Source organism: Myripristis murdjan, chromosome 3, assembly GCF_902150065.1.
Source record: "Myripristis murdjan chromosome 3, fMyrMur1.1, whole genome shotgun sequence".
NCBI lineage: Eukaryota > Metazoa > Chordata > Actinopteri > Holocentriformes > Holocentridae > Myripristis > Myripristis murdjan.
The window spans coordinates 39,489,538-39,509,724 of NC_043982.1; the positions used below are offsets into that span (position 1 = coordinate 39,489,538).

Below are 20,187 nucleotides of genomic sequence, written 5' to 3' on the forward strand. Positions count from 1 at the left end.
TCCAATATATGCCAATTAAGCATGCTCAAGTCATACCGTTGGCTGTGCTCGAGATGCACGCCCGCGTTGGAGCGCTTTCTTCCGAGCTTGTTGCCTTTTTCCTGTTTGGCATCCGTTCAGAGGCAGTGTCTTTGGGTGGTTCACTCGCGTCAGCCTCTGTGGCCTAAGAGATTACCCTATACAAACTTTATCCCGTGGCAAATCTATCTTTAGCGCCCCGCATTTTTAAACCTTGTAGCAGAAATCAAGCCTCCATTCAGGGATTCCCCTTTGTAGAACCTAAATACATCCCAATGTGTCCATCAACAAAGGCCTCTCCCCTTCCTCCTCTCTCTTTCTCTCCTCTCTCTCTCTGACACTTTAAGTTTAGGATTGTTCAGCGGGCCTGTGGGTGGGTTTTTCATTCTTCCTCGTTCCCTCCTTTATTTCCCTCCTTCTTTAGAGCATTAGGGCGACCAGCCATTGAACTACAACCGCTACTATAAAATTCATCAGGATTAAAATGACCTCACACGCAAAATTAAAGTTCCCCAATGTACACAATGAGGGGCTGTATCTTTTTTAAGGCGTTCCTCGGCTTCCTTGGGAACAGGATTGTTTCTTGACAAAGTGGTCTCCACTCGACAATGAGCACCTTTCAGACGCACACAGGGACTGCCTTTAGAGCATCGCAGAGAGACGGATTTCACATATCAATCAAAGGACGGAGGGAGGGGGTGGCGGGGGGGGTGTTGGGGGGGGAGGTGTGTGTGGGGAAGAGGTAAGGGGAGGGGGGGAGTGAGGGCCCTTGTCTGGCGAGAGTGGCCCTTCAGAAACCATGAACAGATCTGAATGGAGTATATGCTTCTCTCTCTTACCGCTTCTATTCATAATAACAGAGGGCACAGGAGGAGCAGGGAAGGGGATTCTTCTTAACACTTTTTCTTTTTTCTTTTTTTTTTTTTTTTTTTGGCTTTGGTTGTTTTCGAGCATGAGGTTTTCCTCGGACCGGCCCTGAAATAATAAGTCTGCGGTGGATGCTCAGATTGTACAACACTGAAAAAAGTTGCTTTGTGACGAGGCCAAGAGGGCTTTCTGTATTCAGCGTGTGTGCAAGCTTTCATGTTCGTTCCTGTGAGTGTGCGTGCGTGTGTGTGTACGTACATGTGAGAAGGGAGGGGTGTCAATCCATTACACCTATGCGACGGCGTAATGAGCCCATGAGTGTGTGCACTGGGCTACAGCCACCCACTGTGCCAGCCACGCACACCGCCGCCGCTAATCATGCTGAAAATGAATAGGGTGTCACCGCAGGTAATTCACAACTGTATTAGAGCACCTCAGCCCAGATATAAGCTACATAAAACATATAAATATAGTATTCTATTATAAATATAGAATATTTTTGACAGGCGGATTAATGGGCACACCTTAAAGGTCTTCTTTATAGGTCACTGGCTGCATGTCTCAGCCTCTACACTTTGCGAACCTGGGGAAATCATCTCGTCTCCGACTCCGCTCGGAGGAATACGGAGAGCGGAGGAGAGGCAGAGGAATGGCTGCGAGATCTGGAGTCACTTCAGTCTCATGGTAGCATTATTTTGAGAGCCAGGAGACTAATATTAGGCATTTTCACTGGAGAAAACAACAGATGCTTTAATGTGAAAATCACAACCTAAGCAGGCAGCCGTTCCACACACCTCCAATATAATTAAAGCAGTAATCTGCAACTTTCTTTTTTTTTTTTCTTTTTTTTTTTTGCCCACAAACAGATGTCTGTTTTGCTACTCTCAGTTACCAAGCGATACCACAAAATACTCGATTCATGAACGGTTTTATATTTACTGTTCCCAGTGGCGGATCTAGAAATGTTTACACGGCGTGGCAAAGGGGTGCATGGGGTTTCGGCAGTGTGGCTCAGAGTGGGGCGGGTGGGTAGATCAGGTAACCTTCATGTCAGTTCGTTTAATTTACTTAGATTGGAGGTGTAGCACTAATAATTACCTACAGCTCCTCACATAAAATTCCCTAAGAGAGGCAGATTCTTCTGAGATCCAGAGAGATCAGAGCACAGCGAGTCCAGACCCGAACCACACAGCGTCGTCCCTCGTGAGACTGTCCACAAGTGTCTCCATTTTAGTCTGAACAGAGATTCACTTTGATAATTCACAAGGCGGCGATTCAATTTAAGAACAACTTTTAGGTTTTTTGGAACAAATCAATTTCATCATTTGGTTCTTTTAGCCAGAATTTGTAGCTGAAAAGCGAAAAAATCAACAATTTCTTTCATTTCTTTTCCTTTTTTCCCCTTTTTTTTAAAGAAACGTGAATGATTTAGCTGAAAACATTTCCTATCAATCCAGGGCAAACATCAAAGCGAATAATTTGATTTATTTATTTATACAGATCGATACCGCTGAACCAGCACAACTGATCAATGGATCAATCGGTACGGTGAATGAATTGTTACAGCCCTAATTCCTGCTGTAAACAAAATGCACCGAAACACCAAAGCGGAGACAGCTCGTCACCAGAGGGGTCACCAAAAAGAGAGAGAAAAAAAAAAATACAAAACCTGGTGGATTATCAATTTAAAATTAGAGGTTACACTTTATTTTCCCACAGATTATGATTAGCGCAGACTATAAAAACACACAATAACCTGAAGTTGCACTGAGACGAGGAAAGTTTAGTAAGAAGCCCTTCCACCACGCTTGTTCACCGCTTCGTGAATTATGTCATTTTTGCCGGCTTTGATTTCAGTCCGACTTTAAAGTGGATCTCAGTGTAATTGAAAAATTAAATAAATAAAATATTAGTATTCCCTGCATGTGCATGTGGCAAATGTGTGCTATTTTTAAATAGGGATGCTGTGAAAGTGTGGAATTGGGGACAAGGCAGCCTTGCACCGGGCCGTGACACAGACTTATGTTAAACCTAATTAGATCATGATAATAGCTTTAGGGCCCCAGTGATCAATGCTAGAGGTCTGTGGAGATGAACTTTCCTTAAGTTTCATGCTGAGCGCTGAATGTACTTGATTTTTTTTTTTTTTTCTCTCTCTGCATATGCACACACACACACACACATCCGAGCGGATACAGTGTGTTTGTTGGATTTGGAAGGCAGATATCTTACTTTCTGTCATAGCATTGCTGTAACTGTGCATCGCTGCATGCCATATGTATTTTTTTACACATTGACGCGTGCATGCCATGCTTACGTTTGTACTGAATGGATACAAATTTGATAAATTTAGACGACTACATAGAAACAATTCGCATATCTTGAATACATTGGACAGTGTCATCCATCTCTAAAATTATAGATACAACACAGTTTGATATTTAAAGTAGAATTGTTCAATATTCTGCTGTTTCTCCATGGGAAACCCAGCTAACCCGAGCTGATCCTAATATGACATCTTGATCGGTCTCAGTGGTTTTAATGGTGCATTTTCCACCCTGACTGGATTAAAAATCTGGGAGAATAATTAATAATTGCATTTATTTATTTATTTGAATGGTCAAATGTATACATTGTTGGATACTGGCACAAAAACCAGCAATCTTTAACTTGAATCCAAAATATCTGAATCACTACTGGTCTACTGGTTGAACTCCAGTGCACATATTACATGACTCAGTGGATACAGTATGCATGCATGTTGCGGATGCGCCTGCATTTTTGTGCACATGGACATTGTGTATATGTGTGTGTGCATGTGTGTGTGTGTGTGTGTGTTTGTTTCCGCTTTCCACCACTCGGGCCTCGTCTCCCATGACATAAAAGATTTCATAAACGCCACTATTTGCCAGAGGCCAACCTGATTCACAGTCTATTAGTGCTGGGTCACTCTGTCTTTTCAGCGGCAGCCTCTGGCCCGTCCCAGTGTGGCATGCTAGCCAGCCCAAGTTATCTGTGCCATTTTGAACCAGTCTGCTAATGCTCTGCCTCTTTTCAGTGTCTCTGTACGTCGAATACACTTTGGTCACACACTTTGGCCCAAATGATGGCCGACTGTGACTCAGGATGAGAATATATCACAGCTGATGGGGCTCAACTGGTATTTTAAAGTCTATAACAATTGTTCTTACACCGCTGATACCTAAAATCTTGTGTCAGCATTCATCCTCTTTTATTTTGACCTGATAAGAAGTCTGTGTTTTCCCGAAATTTTTAGTCTCACCGAGATAGAGAAGCCTGAGAAACGGCATTTAAACCGTCGTGGGACACAAAAACTCCGACTAATAAAACTCCTTTAAGATCCAACTGCCTTATAGAAAACGGCATCCCTCCACTTGGTGTCGAGTGGCGAGGCGTTAAGCTTTCCGTGGCGACATCTATCTCTCGCCACCACCTTGAGGGCATCTTTTAAGCAGAGGAATTTAGCCATTATGTGGTATTAACCTCATTAGAAAACACTCTTTAGCTGCTCCAAGATAAAATTGATTTACAGCTGCCATTTCCACCACTGCTCTCGATCAATGGTTAAACTATCCCTTTTATGGCCCTGCACACACTCTCTGCTCTTTTCTCCAGTTTTCTTTTTTTTTTCTTTTAACTGCACTTTAATTTCACCCCTTCACATCCCCTCACGCACCCCCCACACCCCTCCCCCTCTTGTCCATGAGCCAGGTATGTGGTCCCAAAAAGGAAGAGGGCTATCCTTCATTCCCCGATGGTCAAATGTGGGACTAAATGCATTTTCTGGAGGTTGGATAAACACGATAAGATCACTGGCAGATTCCTTGAACCAATTAAGCACAAAGTTGCTGTCCTAGTCTTTTCTGGATGTGGGATTTTCACCATGGTCGGCTAAATTTGTGCGGGGCGTCTTAATTGGGGTTAAATCTTAATAAAATGTCACAGTGTTTTTTTTCCCGCCCCGACTGAGGTTACTGTACTTATTAACAAGTTAGGAATGTGATGAAGCTAAGCAGCAGCAGATGCAAGGCCTTGTTTGGAAAACAGATTTTTTGCAGATTATGGTCAATTATGGCCTGGATCTGGTAGAGGGATGGGGGTTGGGATGGTAAAGTCAGGGGCTGTGATTATGGAAAGTTGGACTTCAGGTGAAGCTGGGATTGCAACACATTAACAGAAATACACTGATTTTTTTTTTAGACATTCAGCCCATTGGTCTTCTTACCCGCTCAAAGATGATGATGCAGACACCAAAATCATTGATGTGTACCTGGTAGATTCTTAATTCCTGAGCGTACATGTAGAATAATAGTAGTTAACTGCCATTATAAGTGAGAAAATGCAACTTTACATCCCCCTCTACAGTGAAATGGAAAGTAAACTTAAATGACGTGCGCTAAGGCTGGCAATTTTATGCAGAGGATTAGTAATATGCAGCTCCTTGACATAATACCTTGAACTAGCAGGAACTATTTTTGAAGTACAGGTAGTGAAAGTTGGGAGAAATTGCTGCTAAGAGGATTGCACATTTGGAATAGTGTGGATTACAATAACAAACCTGGAAACATCAGCTATGAAGAATTAATAATGCGTCATTTAAGATATATGAATCTGGAGGCTATGCAATGAAAAAAACTCAAACTTTTTTTATGACTAAAACGTCGATAATATGTGACGTGAACTTGAAAAACGCGACATGCAAAACGCATAATTTTGCAATACAATATAAAGCGTCTATCTGACCCTTTCTATCTGACCCTTTCTGATGCCGTTGGATTAGTTTTGAGGTCAGTCTGCTTACATTGGATGATGCATGCGGCCTCTTATCACTCGACATAGTGCACGCTGCGGTTTTAGAGCGTGGCGTTGAAATGAACCATCGACTAGAAACGACGGGCGAATTTTTGGTATCGGATCTCCACGTGGAAGGGACACCCCGAAAACTTAGCGCGTTCACCGACACCGAGACGGAGGTCGCCGCCGGAAAATGAAGCAGAGCGCCGTGTGAGTCCCAGGCGTGCGCGCATCAAGGTGGAGGAGACGGGATTTGGAGGAATTGGGTTGCAACCTAAAGCCGTGGTCAAGCTCAAGCTGAAGGGGTCGAGGTGATGCCGGGATAGCTCGGGGGCCTGCGCCGCGGCGCGGAGAGCCGAGCGGCGGTCTGCGGCCAAGCGGTAAATCCGCCGTCCGTGTCTGTGTGGCCTCATGTCAGCGCTCCGCCCGCCCGCCCGCCCGCCTCTGACAGCTCAGGTTTATGTGGAACGTTTAAGCATAACACGCAACGCTGTATTTCTTTGACAAATCAATACGACCACCATTTCAGCTCTCCTTCCTCTCCCTCCCTCCCTCCCTCCCTCCCGTGTGCTCGCTCCTCTCTCATCTCCCTCTGTCTGGGGGAATTGATCCGCACGGATGGAGTGATATCAACCGACGGATAGAGTGATACGCCCCGCGCCCTCCTTCCCTCCTCCTCCTTTCACCGCACTTTTGACACATAAATAAAATATGTGGCCTTTTTGTTTCGATTCGCCACAGCGTTAGTTCTGAGAAAGGAATATGGCGCAGGGGGGTCACATAGAGCTGTCGGTAGACGGGAGGGAGCTGAGAGTCGGCTGGTTGCCATCACTCACCGCTCACAGGCGCCCTACAAAATCCCCCCGAAACTTTCCGACAAACGCATTTGTTAGAGTGACGCAGTCAGATTCTAAAGAATGGCATTAGAAAATAATGTGAGCACTAAATTATTCAGACTTTTTTTTTTTTTTGCCATAATGCTTCACTTTACAACCACACACAGCTGCACACACTCTCTCTCTCTTTCTCTCTCTCTCTCTCACACACACACACACACACACATATCACACATATATATATCCTCCCACTCACATCTGAATTATAGCAGATCCATTTAGCGTCAGCGTCCAAATTTAGCAAAAGGAAAGGATGGGAGTAGGTGCTGCGAGGAGAGAAGGGTTCACCGACTCTGTCACACCACTGCATCGAGGTGCCAAAACCAGGGGCTGACAGTCAATCCCGACTTCAATATCAGCCCAAATAAATCAACCCCGGTGGCTGCCATGTTTCAGCCCCGCCATCAGCAGACGAATGCAACATGTTCCCCGACACCTCGGCTAGATATTCCTGCCATGACGGCGAAGGCATTTCCACGGCCGGACTAGAAATAGCGGCTAGGTGAACTAACCTCGCGTCCTCGGATCATGCCAGTGTTCGGGGCCTGCAGGGTTTTTCCTTCCACTCTCCACTCTCCACTCTCCACTCCAACACAGACAACACTCTGGAGGTTTCCAAGGCTCTTTACCCCGCTCTCCTGGCACGCTTCTGGGCTTATATTGCACTTTTTTTTTTTTGTTTGTCACCCCCTTTTCTTATTGTGGTTGCAGCATGCAAACACAGGTCAGCTCATACACACACACACACATGCACCGCGCTCATGTATCATGCTCCACACGCAGCTTCTGGGCTGGAGAGCGGAGAGAAGGGAGACAAAAGAGATAAGAGAGGGAGAGAGAGGGAGCCAGCTTGGACTTAAAGATAGACTGAGTAACTCTACTACAACGGATAACTGATGGGATTAAATAGGAATTATCTGTTGATATGCCCATGCAGGCCTTCTGTACGTTCATATACGGCCAGCTGATGCAAACGGACGGCCCTGCCAACTGCCGCGCGCGCTCGCGGGTGTGCGTGCATGCGCATCGGAGTGTGTGTGTGTGTGTGTGCATGTGTGTGTGTGTGTGTCATTATCATAATCATCCTCATCATCATGGCCGATCGTCATCACCGCCCCACGCAGATTGCATCATGGTGAGGATAACTGCAACCTGCTGCACGGGCTCATCTGATACCTCTTCTCCTCCTGTCCATTTCCCCTCTCTCTCTCTCTCTCTCTCTCTCTCTCGCTCTCTCTCGGTTCACCTTTAGCCACACACTGTCTCCTTCTCTTTTTACACAACATGCTTCCCATCGACCCCCGACCACAGCATCCCGTCTTTTTTTCCCCCTCCTCTGATTCTCTTTTCCATCAGTCCCAACCTCTACCCTCTCTCTCTCTCTCCATCCCTCCCTCCCTCTCTCCCTCCCTCCCCTCCCCTCCACTCCTCGAAAAGCCCTGAGTCACCTCAGACGGTGGGGTTGGGTGGGGGTAGTTTCTCAGACAGTGTGACAGTGTGCTTAGCTGTGTTAAGCCAGTCTCAGCCTTCAGCTCTGCTCTGGTCTGCGCTGTTCAGGGAGCCCTGCGAGAGAGAGAGAGAGAGAGAGAGAGAGAGAGAGTGTAAGGAAAGTGCTGAGATCATCGCCATCGCTCCCCTCATCCTTCCACCGTCCTCTCCTCAGAAAAAAAAAGGGTTTCCCTCCCCCGTGAAGAGGAGGGGAAGGTGAGACTATCGCCCTGCTGACTGCGCTGTGATGATAACCTCTGAATGCTTGCAGCCCTCTCCTCTTCCTCCTCTTCCTCCTCCTCCTCCTCTTCCTTGGCTGTTAAAGCATTTCACTGGGACTTTCCCCTTAATAACCCTTTTTTTTTTTTTTTGCCTTGGGGTCATTCCTCATCCCAGTAGAGCTTGGCTGCGATGAAGCGTGGAAGCCAGACCTCCAAGCATCTTCCCTATATGCTAACTGGACATATTCTTCCCTCTAAGGCAACATGAAGCATCATAGAGGGATTATAAGAGTATTATAAGTGCATTATAAGCATTTGCACAGCAGGTGGTTTGTGTCAAGCTTTATTTATTGCAATGCCGGCTCTTAATATAAAGGGCGATAAGTACCGATTGCTCATTTTCTCCGCATGTTTTTCGACATTTGCATGAATGAATTAAGCTTTTATTTTACCGTGCACATGCATTGGCAATTGTTGTGTAAGCCCTGATACCCTTCAGGATGTGCTTTACTATAAATATGGCTACTTCAGTGCTGCCAACAGTACACGGCTTTGGCTTATACCTATTGCATCACCCATAATCAAAGCAAAGAATGCCCTTGCTGGTATTATTGCTTTAATATGCACTACTGTAATCACATTAGAGTATTGTATGCTTGTAACGTCCTATGACATGCATTAATTAAGAATGAACAGCGTTAATGCCACTTTTCAGGGTTCCCACTACATGTCACATGTAACATTGTGACTTTTCTGTGACTTTCCATCACTAAAATGTTAAATTTCCATGAACCATAATCAATGTAACATGATATTTTTCCTCTGTTTTACATTACTCGGTTACATTACTAATATTTTGAACTGAAATTCCCTGACTTGTCCCGATAATTTATTAAATTTGGTGATTTTTTTCCTCTCTGAAACGGACTTTTCAGCATTTTGACATTTCCAGTTTTGCACGCCGCACGCGACAACGCGCTCGTAACACAAATAAGAGTGAAGCCGAGTCGCCAATAGAATCTCATGTACAGGCCCGCGTGTATACAGTCATTTTAAAACTAATGACCGTGGACGAGCCAGTCGAATAAACATGCTCTCCACATGTGGTAAGTAGTTTTAAACATCCCAACTCGCCCTGCACATAAAGGCATTAAGGCAAAAAAAAAAAAAAAAAATGAAAAAAAAAAAAAAAAAATCCAGCTCCTGCGTAGATCTGCAGCTACATATTTCATGCAGCAGATATCCAGGTCATTAAGCAACATTTTGACACCTCTGTTATTTACTAACCCAAGCGGTTTCCCACCTCGTTTAATCAGACTTTACTAAAACCCGCTGACTCAGAGAGAAACCTTCTTTCTCCTGCTCTGTTTATGTTTATCTCTTCAGCTCTATTCTGCTCTCCGCCTTTCTCTCTCTCTCTCTCTCTCCCTCTCTCCTTCTCTCTTTGCCTTCCCTTTGCTTACTTACTCATATTTTCCTAAACGTCTGCAGGGAGGGGGGTGCGAACCGCAAAAAAAAAAAAAAAAAAAAAAAAAATCACAAACGAACAAATAAAGAGAAGTCAGTGTGGAGTATTGTGGAGTATTTTCCTCCGACATGGAAGCCTGCAGCCGTGAAAAAGCCTCAGGGATCTCGATGAAGCACTGCAGCCATCAGACACCGTACACAACTTGGAAGTACTGCGGTGATAATGTTGTATTGTGACATGTTGACACTGTCCCTTAACCCTTTATAGGGCAAGTGACTATTTTTGGTAATTTCAGACATTTTACATATCAGGCCCATCCCCTGTCTCAGTTAGTTCAATAATCATTCGGTCTTCACCCAGCCAATCAGCAAAGATCGCTCTCCATCCCAGGTCACATGATTGTGGCATTTGACCAATCTCAATGGCTTTGATTTTCTATTACAAAATGAAAATTTTAGAAAATTTTTTATAGAAGTAATAAAGTCCTGTCATGTTCTCTAATAACAGTCTAGGGTTGTTTTTTTGAATTTCAAAGTATTTCAATGAGTGCCCTATAAAGGGTTAAGGCTTTAGCACATTTTACAGCCCATGTTGAAACCAGGTTTAGGTTGACTTTCTTATTCGGCGACACGAGGTTTACTGCGCAACACCCAAAATATCCGATGGGGCCGCTCACTATTTTGGTGTAAAAGTGGTTTACCTTCGATTTTCTCTGCTGGGAAGGGATCACTTGAGACAGGAGGAAGAGGAGGAGGAGGAGGAGGAGGAGGCAGATTGGATGGAATAAGACGTGGCTCAATGCAAGTTATCTTTAATGGAGCGACGCCGGACGGTGGAATTTGAGAGATTGAGATTGCAAAAAAACAGACAGGGGAGGGGGGAAACACACACACACACACACACACACACACACACACAAAAACGAGTGGTTTTAGATGTAAAGTGTTGACAGCTGTGCCTGCTGCGGTCGGACTCAGGGGTCAGGTGCCACACACACAGACACGAACCAGTGAACACTCGTACACAAACAAATGGACACACACACACACACACATACATGCACACACATACACACACACACATGCACACATCTCAGCTGTCCCTTGCTAAATGGAAACTGGATGTGATATTGTTCTCGTCGCAGCGGCCATCTGATGTCAATTTCACACAGCGGTGGGACCCTCCACAAGCTGCTCTGTACACCAACCACACTGGTAATAAACAAAACCAATACCCCGACACACACACACACACACACACACACACACACACACACACACACACACACACAAAGGCGTACTAATGCTACAACGTAGAGTGTACTCTTACTTCACGCAGAAAATGTCTGTCTATCCCTCCCTCCTCTCTCTTTCTCTCCCTCTCTCTCTCTCTCTCTCACTTTCCCTCTCTCTCTCTCTTTCTCTCCTCTCTCTCTTTCTCTCTTTCTTACACACACACACACACACACACACACACACACAAACACACACTGGGATAAGTCATGAGGAAATTGATGCCCATGTTTTGTGGGACCACCTGTTCATCCTGGATACAAGTCTAAGAACCCAGTAAGGGTTAACCCTCTTTGGGGGAGGGAGCCAGGAGTGTGTGCATGTGTGTGTGTGTGACTGTGTGTGTATTCGTATGTTTGTGTGTGTGCGCACGTTGGCACCGCCCCGTCTGAAACGTGCCCCACGAGTGGCAGACTGGCTCAGGCTGTCCGGCTGGGAGGGAACAGAGCCCACTGCTGGACCACCTCCCTGCGCACAAACACACACACACACACACACACACACACACACACACACACACACACACACACAAACACCTAATCCCATGCACATTCCATGGGGAGTGAGCATCTTTCCTCTCCATCACCTGTTCCAAACTTTACCTGCCCTATAAAAATCCTAATCTCATCGTTTATGGTCAGGAGTTTGGACAATCCTCTAATTACAAATTGTCTTCAGAACGCAGGACGATGGAAACCATTAGAGTTTGTTGTAAAAACAGTGGGAGAGGGGCTTCCAAGGGGCCCAGGATATAATCACCGAAAAAAAAAACAAAAAAAAAAACAAGAAAGACACTGGAAGCAATCCAAACTCTTTCAAATTTCGCTCCCAGTTTCTCTCATTTCTTCGTGTTTTTAGGATTATAATCGTATAGGAGAGTCAACGGCAGGTAGAATGAAAGGTCAGAACACAGCTGTGGAGAAGGTGAATATCAGAGAATCTTCATATGCAAGGCTGAGCAGATTTGTCTCTCAAAAACAGCACATCAAGATTATTTATTCATTTATTTATTATTTTTATGAGCTTTCTAAAACGGATTTTAAGACCTGCTCTTTCAATGCATCTTAAGGATTGCCAAACACATTGGTATAACTCACATGTGGCTTGATCATGTCATGCAAAAAAAAAAAAAAAAAAAAAGATTGAAATTAAAATACTCATATTCACAGCATTGTATTAATTTCCTATGGGCTGAGGTTGCCGAGCAAGCATCTGACCAACAGAAGCATGTAGAAGGGAATGGCTGCACAAAAGCAGGCCTGCACACACACACACACACACACACACACACACGCATGCACGAACGCATTCACACACACACTACCTTGAATCATGGCACCTCTCATCATTCTCAAGCGTCTGAAAATAGGGGAAGTGCCATCACTAAACCCCCCCGCTAATAATCACCTCCTGGGAGGCAAAGAGACAGAAAAAATGGCAATCTTGTCTTTCAAGCGAAAAGGGGAAAAAATATTTTAAGGGGCAATGAATTTGGTGGAGCTGAATAGGATGTTGGTACATGTTTTACTAAAGGAAATATAATGGCAGACTATTATTAGATCACATTAATCACGAGTGTGCCAAAGGCAGTGACAGCCGCGCTGAAAAGGATTGAAAACGCTGGTAATGGATATAAATTACCCATTGTGTGATAAAAGGATTTTTTCCCCACTAAGAAGGTAAAAAGGAATAAAACACTGAGAGAGCCACTAAATGTGTGTGTACATATTTGCGCGTGTAAACGTGCATGTATGTCTGTGTGTAAGTGCGGGTGCGATTGTCCTGATGCGTGTGTGTGTGTGTGTGTGTGTGTGTGTGTGAAATATGTAATAATGCAGGGTTATCAGCGCAGGATTAAAATTTTAAGGGAATCTGATAGTGACAGTGAGGCCTCGCGTTAAAGGCTCCAGCGACAGAAAAGAGGGAAGGATTAAAAACAGATTAAATTGGTTTGTAGTGACGGAGATGAAAGGAAGAGAAAGAGAGAGAGAGAGAGAGAGAGCGAGGAGTGGGTGGGTGTGTGTGTGTGTGTGTGTGTGTGGTGGGGGGGGGGCTGTTTTGACAGAGGTCTGTTGGGCTTTTGGCACAGTGATAATGAGTCACATCTCCCGTGCACCGTTATTTATCGCCGACTTGGCTCGCAAACAAAAGATCAATAATTTTGAGCAAATCTAATGTTGTCCCCGCCACTAATGCGCTCGTCCATCACATCTGCCATCTCGACCAAGGAGATGGACTGATTCCCTGTTTATTTGGAGATCAAATGCAATTATATCACATGGCTCTAATAACAGAGGAAGCCCCCCCCCTTATCCCGCCACCCTCCCCTTGCAAATATGTGTGGCACTCTTGCATCATGCATATGTATACGTATGGATACGTGAAGGTGTCACGTGCGTGTGTAAATGATAATATATGTATCGAAGGGGCGACGGGTTGCCGTGCCATTTTTCCGCATCAATCTTCATTTCTTCCTCAGACCTTGCCTTTGAAATATGAAGTGTGTCAACGGTCCGTCCCCCCGCAACACGGGAGGCACACGGGCATCCGTCAAACCAACGCACGCCATGTTCGCCAGTTAGCCCCGCAGCACAGAGAGACGAGACGACAGCATATCCTTCACTGACAACTAGCCCTGGGTGAGACACTTTCCAGCCACCTGAACTCAATCAGGCCCCGGCGGAGGCAGCGTTTGGGTATTTCATTTCATCTCTGTCCCCTTATTCACTCGAGGTACGCTTGATTTATCTCTCGATGCCGCACGCCGCGGCGCAAATCACATTCGGGATCGAGCTCCGCTTTCAGAATGGGGGGGATTTACATAGCGGCTGCTTGTTTTGGTGCGTTTCGACACGGCTCAGTGGAGCCCGGCGAGCGGAGGAAGGCACCAGCCTCGCCAGGGTTAGAGGCCAAGCACACTGTGTAAGCTCTAGGGTGTTTTAAAAGTATCCACCAGCTGGCAGCCATTGTATACGCATCTCTTCTGGGGAATGATTGTTTTCTACTGTCCTTGGCACACCAGAATCAAGCGCACCCCAAGCCAATCTCCAGTGCTATGGCAGTGGAGCTGGTGGCAGGTGTAAAGCGCTAAGCTTCTTCCCCTTCTCCCCGGGTGAGGTGTGAGGAGCAACACAATGACAGACAAAGGTCACCTGGCCCACAACGCCCCACCCGCCGAGGTGTTGACCCGCCGAACGCACCCCCGAGGCTGGAGGAAGGAGGGAGGAAGAACAGCACGAAGGAAAAGAAAGTGTAGGAAAGGAAAAGAAAGAAAGACCGACACAGAAGTAGCAGCACGGTGAGCAATGAATGGAGGACAACATGCATGTTAGTGGTTTAGTTTAACATCGGTCCAAGAAAGTACATGATATCAGGGGTGAGAATATTAAAACTGCTTTGGAAACTGTTTTCACAAAAACGTTTGGGTCTTCATTCACAAAACAATGCATGTGGAAGCTATGGAAAACACACATCGTCTCAATTCTCACTTTTAGTTTCGTTTTCTTTTCACAAACGCATGTACGTACATTATATCGCCCACATGAATCTACTCAAACATACACATGAATACATAAAGAAACAGAATAGAAATCCAACACAAAACAAACATGAATCAGAATAATAAAAAAAGTGGCAAAACTAGGTGTCATGACATGCTTCTATTTTATTTTTTAATACGAATGTATTTTCCTCTGTCGTTTGACTTTGACACCAGGCTTTTCGTGTACATCATGTTTATCATGGTTTACAACAATTATGCTCTTTTCAGCATCTTAACCATCTGGTTGTGTCGACACCATAGTTCCACTTATGGTGCTCCTCCTTTCAACCGACTTAATTCCCACTCATTATGAGAAGATATACACTTCTTTTGGTAATTTACACTCTGTAGCCCACAATTAATTTGAATTACTGCCTTTTTTTTTTTTTTTTTTTTAAAGAAAAAACACAATTAATGAATATCATAAATATAGTCAGGATTAGAGGAAACTATTGATTTATTATCGCAACTTGGGATGCATCAAGGTTTAGCCAGAGACAACACAGAAATGTGCAAAAAGGTAAAAAAAAAAAAAAACACCTTTTGCCTTCAAATAAAGTGGTGAGCATATATCATGAAGCCTTATGTTAATCAGAAAAGAGAAACCATATTTATGAGAGATATGATCACAACCCAAGCAGAGGGTTAAATGTTTGAGAAAGAGAGGGAGCGCGGTTGCAGCAGGTCAGGACCTTGGCAGGTAAGATTAAAAACGCGTTGACATAAGGCAGAGAGCGGGGAGGCACACCATGACCCGCCGCAACCCAAAGCACCTCCCAGCTGCACCTCATTCTCCCTCTCCCCTCGTCTTTTTCTGTGTCTTCCTCCCCCGCTGGGCGCATACTCAGACACCTTACGAACATGGCAGACTTCCTAGACGTTCGGAGAGCCGAGTCAGGGCACACTTAAAGGTCAACACGCCTGCAAAACGAAGAAATTAGCGACAATCTGCTGCTGCTGCTGTTGTTTTTCTTACGCGACGGATTTACAAAACGGTGTTGTTTTCTTTTTCTTTTTTCTTTTTTTTTTTTTTTTAATAGCATTGTCACAAATTATGTCGGCTGCGATAAATAGCCCATTTACGCATGCAGGGATCGTCACCTAAACTGCTTTTTTTTTTTTTTTTTTCTTTGTCCTTCCTCTGTTTAACCGATATCCGTAGATCAGTGGTTAAAAAAAAAACAAAAATAATAATAATTCAAATATACAGGGACTAACATGGTGTTAATGACACAACTGCTGTTTATGACACAGCGCTCTGGCAACAGGTCAGCGCCTCTGATTCAAAGTGCGGTCACCCAGAGCAAGCGTGAAAAAGACGCCGCCGAAAACACACATTCATTTTCATCTGCCTGTTAAAATACATTTACGCCCGCGGAGGACACACACGTCAGAGCGGTAAACACGGACATATTTCAGCTGGACACGTCCAATAATTCACTTCTGAGGGCCGGTGACAAGCCCTGGTGTAATGAACACCTTCGCCGCTGTCGTAACGGCCATTGTCACCACCATCATCATCATCATCATCACCACCAATGTCATCATCATCGCCATGTTTCCACAAAGCCATATTCTCTTACAGTCTTTTCTCAGCAGTGTGAGAAAGGCAGACGGTGAATGTTGATGAAGCAAAGTGGCCTTGAGGTGCGTTTGGAGCAGTTTATTTGAACTCTGAGGAGCGTTTACCCCTTTAGCCGGATCACGTTTCCTATTTGTAACAAACCGGACGGTGGTTTCGCTTGGAACCGGAGTCGCGGTTTGCTTGTTCGGCCCACGCCAGAGTTCGAATGTCGAACGCATGTCCCCCGCCTCTCCAAATGAACCGAACCAACTTAAGCAAACGCTCCGTGTTTGAGGACGGTGAAAGGATCAAACAGGGTAGGCGTGAAAGCCGCCGAAAGACAAGAGATCTGCGGCGGGGTTCATTCAGCTCATCCCTGAAGTCTAGAAAACAAAATAAAACAAACAAAAAAAAAAAGAAAGGAGGCAGATGTTGTCCTCTGATTGCACAGTTCCTAAAGTTTGGAAAGCCTTGCATCAAGAAAATGAGGAAAGGGCAAAACCGCATTCTGGCCAGATCATCACACCAGATACATTTAATGACATGGAGTCGATTGGCTGCCCAAAAACAAGCGAACATGTCTAGGAGTCCGTGCAACTTTTGTTTACAAGCCCCGGTTCATTTGTAATTGGGCAGCGGGAACACAAACCGACTCAAATCCAACAAAAGTGCAGCGAGGCCAACTTCGGCGCTGCGGTTCGGACCAAAAGAAAAAAAAACGAAGAGGAAAGCGCGATCACACCCCGACGTTTAGAGATCTGTCACACAGCCGAGATGCATCCAAACCACTTCTTTTAATGTCAAGTTTCTGGTCCGATGACACGACCATGATTAGCTGTCTTGAAAACACAGATACCCGCCTTGATCACTGTTTTTTTTTTGGGGATTTACCCGACAAAATGACCGAGATCCGAAATCCGGGAAGAAGATGAGCTCGTTTTCTTTTGACGCCTGGTTTGTGATATGTTTTGCGATACGCCGCTCATGATAGGATTGTGATATGTGACTCTTGAGACTTCAGACTCCAGTTCGTTGGTGGAGGAGGTGGGGGGTGGGGAATCCTCTGACACAGAAAATCTATCCCAGCCTGGAATCAGCCGGCATCAGTATCGGCGCATCGCGATCACGCAGAGCAGCCTCCGAGCACGAGGCAAGTCGGGAAGCCAAAGCCAGACTGACACCCCATCAGCAGCCTTTGGTTCGCAGCACCTAACACTCCCCTCGTAGCCCGAATATCGCCTGTGGGATTTCACCGCACTAAAGAGTCATGTCAAAGATCTCGACAACGCGTGACGTCTCCCTCAGCCACTGCTGTCATGTTCCCTCTGCTTCTCACTCCCCACCACCACCACCACCACCACCCCTTCCCCTTTTCCTCCGCTCTCTTCTTTCCACCCCGCTCTCCTCCGACACGACTTCGGTTTGAGCAGGAGACTTTCTCCCTGAGCGTTTTAACTTGTCATTTTTTTAAACACACATATCAAAGCCGGGAGTAAAGGAAGGGGGGGGGGTAAAAAAAAAAAAAAAAAAAAAAAAAAAAAAAGACGGATGTTTCTCTCATGCCTTTCTACTCGAGTACAATGCGGCTTTGAAAGGGAAAGAGAGAGAGAGAGAGAGAGGGAGAGAGGAATGAAGAGACGTTTGCCAAGATCCCTTTGCAATCCACATCCTTTCTCTCGACGACTGGCAATACATCATTTGTATTGATGCAATATTAAATTTCAATATCGCATGTCAAAAGGTACAAAATGATAGATCATAGCCTAACTAAATGAATTATTAAAGGCCTACGCCGGCTGCGCTATCGGCTTCTCTTACAATCAGCTGTGTCAGAGGAGTGCAGTTGGTGATACTGGCAGCATTTCAAAGCTTTGTCGTTTTTCTTTCGAGCCGCATCCCAGCTTTCTTAATCTAGCTTTCTGTCACTTATTAATGTTCTCAAGGAACTAAAAACCACAGATCTTTCCCACCCAATAACCAGAAGCTTAACTCACTTCTTCTTATTTCACTGAGGGGAAATAAAAAAAATAAAAAAAATCTTATAAAAAAAAAAAAAAAAAAAAAAAAAAGAGGAGTCATAATTAAAAAGGAATAAAAGATAAAGATAAAAAATGATGTTAAGCCTTGTTAGATGTTAAGAGTAGAGGAGGGAGAGGCAGGACCATCGTCGGGGCGGTGACTCATTCTGCGTGGTATGATTTATGTCCTCTTTATGTGCTCCGCGACCCTGTAAGTTTATCTCTATATTCCCCCCGTCTGATAGAGTGGCTCTCTGGTTCTCTCTCTCCACGCCTCGCCACAATAACACCGTGTGCCGGACTCCCCGCTTCCCTCTAATTTACAACCAAAAGTCAAAGGTCGAATCTTTGACAGACTGTCAAGTCGTGGTTGACGGGAAAAGAGAGGTGAGCCGGGACGAAAACAGAGGACAGGAGGAAAGGGAGGAATTAAAAATATATATATACATACATGCTAGAGGTCTTTGATGTGCTCCTCTGCATCATTCATGCTATAAAGATATATATTTTCAATTGATTTTTTTAATTTATGTTCGTAAATCAACAAATTGGCAGAGGAACATAACTGGTAGAGAAAGATTTGACTCGTGAGAAGCTCCTTTTAAATTCGCCATACATCCAGTGCAGCGAGAGGCATATATTGCAATCAATTTTCAACTTTTATGTTGGATTTGCCTGCTATTTCCAGCCTTCCTCTGCCAAGCCACACGAGTGTTGGTGGTGAGAATGAGTTTTTTTTTTTTTTTTTTTTTTTGAAATGTAGAGGTGCTTGGTGACTCACTCGCTTGGCACCTACAGGGATTTTGAGAAGTCTCGATCAAGACGGCGTTCGAGGAGGTGCGCTCGTTTTGTCGAGTGGCGAGGCGACGTTCGACTGCCGCGTTTCTGAATGGGGTTTGGCCTGACGCTCGCTGCACAGCGAGGGAGGGAGGGAGGGAGGGAGGCAGCGAGCGTTTCAGGGGGGCTGTGTGCTTGGACCGTCTCTGTGTGGAAGCGTGCACGAGCTTGTGTGCATGTGTGACGTCCTGGATCCCCTGTAACCCCTGCGAGGTTTTAATTGCAGGGTCCAGATTGCCGGGGCTGGTCCGGGCCTGGCGACCCCCGCGAGAAGTCACAGCCGCCATTTAGCTTCCAGATCCCATGCAAACCAACACAGGGCCCCAGCGTTAGCGTGCTAGCAGTGGCTGGCGAAAATTCAATTTCAGCCCCCTTTTGTCTCCAGCCTGCTGCCTTGCCCTAACGATGCTCCCTCTCTCTCTCTCTCTCTCTCTCTCTCTCTCTCTCTCTCTCTCTCTCGCTCTCTATCTATCTCTCTCTCTCTCATCCCCCCCACCTTCCCCTCCACCACCACCACCACCACCACCACCACCACTCCGCTTCTCTTCCCTTCTCCCTTCAACAACAGAACACAGTGGAGTCGTTAGGACCCTCTCTTCATTACTTCAAAAAACCAATCATTAGACACCAGAGTATATACGTAATTAGAAAATCACTTCCTTTGCAATCCCGGCTAAGTAGTTTACATACTGTAATTACAGGGACAAAATCAATTTTTAATCATTTCACTGATTGGGCTCATCAGCTCAGTAGGAACATTGTATCCTGCTTGTTGTGCGAAAGCAACATCTGGGCTAAAACAATTACCCTTTTGTGTTCCAGAGCGGCTCTGAAAATGGCTTGCCGCCGCTTCCCCATGTCGTGGACTCTCTTTCTATCTCTATCTGTCTCCAGACGCCTTTTTCCTCCTCTTTCTGACTTGCTCTCTCTCTCTATACCCTCTCTTTCTTTCTCTCCCCCTCTCTCTCTCTTTCTCTCTCTTTCTCTCGCTGCCCTTGACTTGGACATGGAGGATCACATTTAAAGCTTTATAAATCAATACGCTATAATAAGCTGCTCTTGAGAGAGGGAGAGAGAGAGAGAGAGAGAGAGAGAGAGAGAAAGGAGGAAAAAAAAACAACATATTGCTTTTTTAACACCTCTTTGCTTTTTTTCCTGTCCT

At 45.2% G+C, this 20,187-nt stretch overlaps 1 protein-coding gene and 1 long non-coding RNA gene across 2 annotated transcripts in view; one reads left to right on the plus strand and one right to left on the minus strand.

Moving 5' to 3' along the window:
* The window catches only part of znf536 (zinc finger protein 536), a 180,537-nt gene extending 172,579 nt beyond the window's left edge, over positions 1 to 7,958 (minus strand). Inside the window, exon 1 of the mRNA XM_030048719.1 lies at positions 7,109 to 7,958. Coding sequence (XP_029904579.1) covers positions 7,109 to 7,126 — 18 coding nt within the window. The 5' untranslated portion in view covers positions 7,127 to 7,958. The remainder of the gene's footprint in view (positions 1 to 7,108) is intronic.
* LOC115357297 (uncharacterized) lies at positions 7,628 to 9,119 on the plus strand. The gene is made up of 2 exons (XR_003928089.1): positions 7,628 to 7,731; positions 8,484 to 9,119. It is a non-coding gene; the product is annotated as an uncharacterized LOC115357297 (long non-coding RNA).
* Positions 9,120 to 20,187: the final 11,068 nt, after the last annotated feature.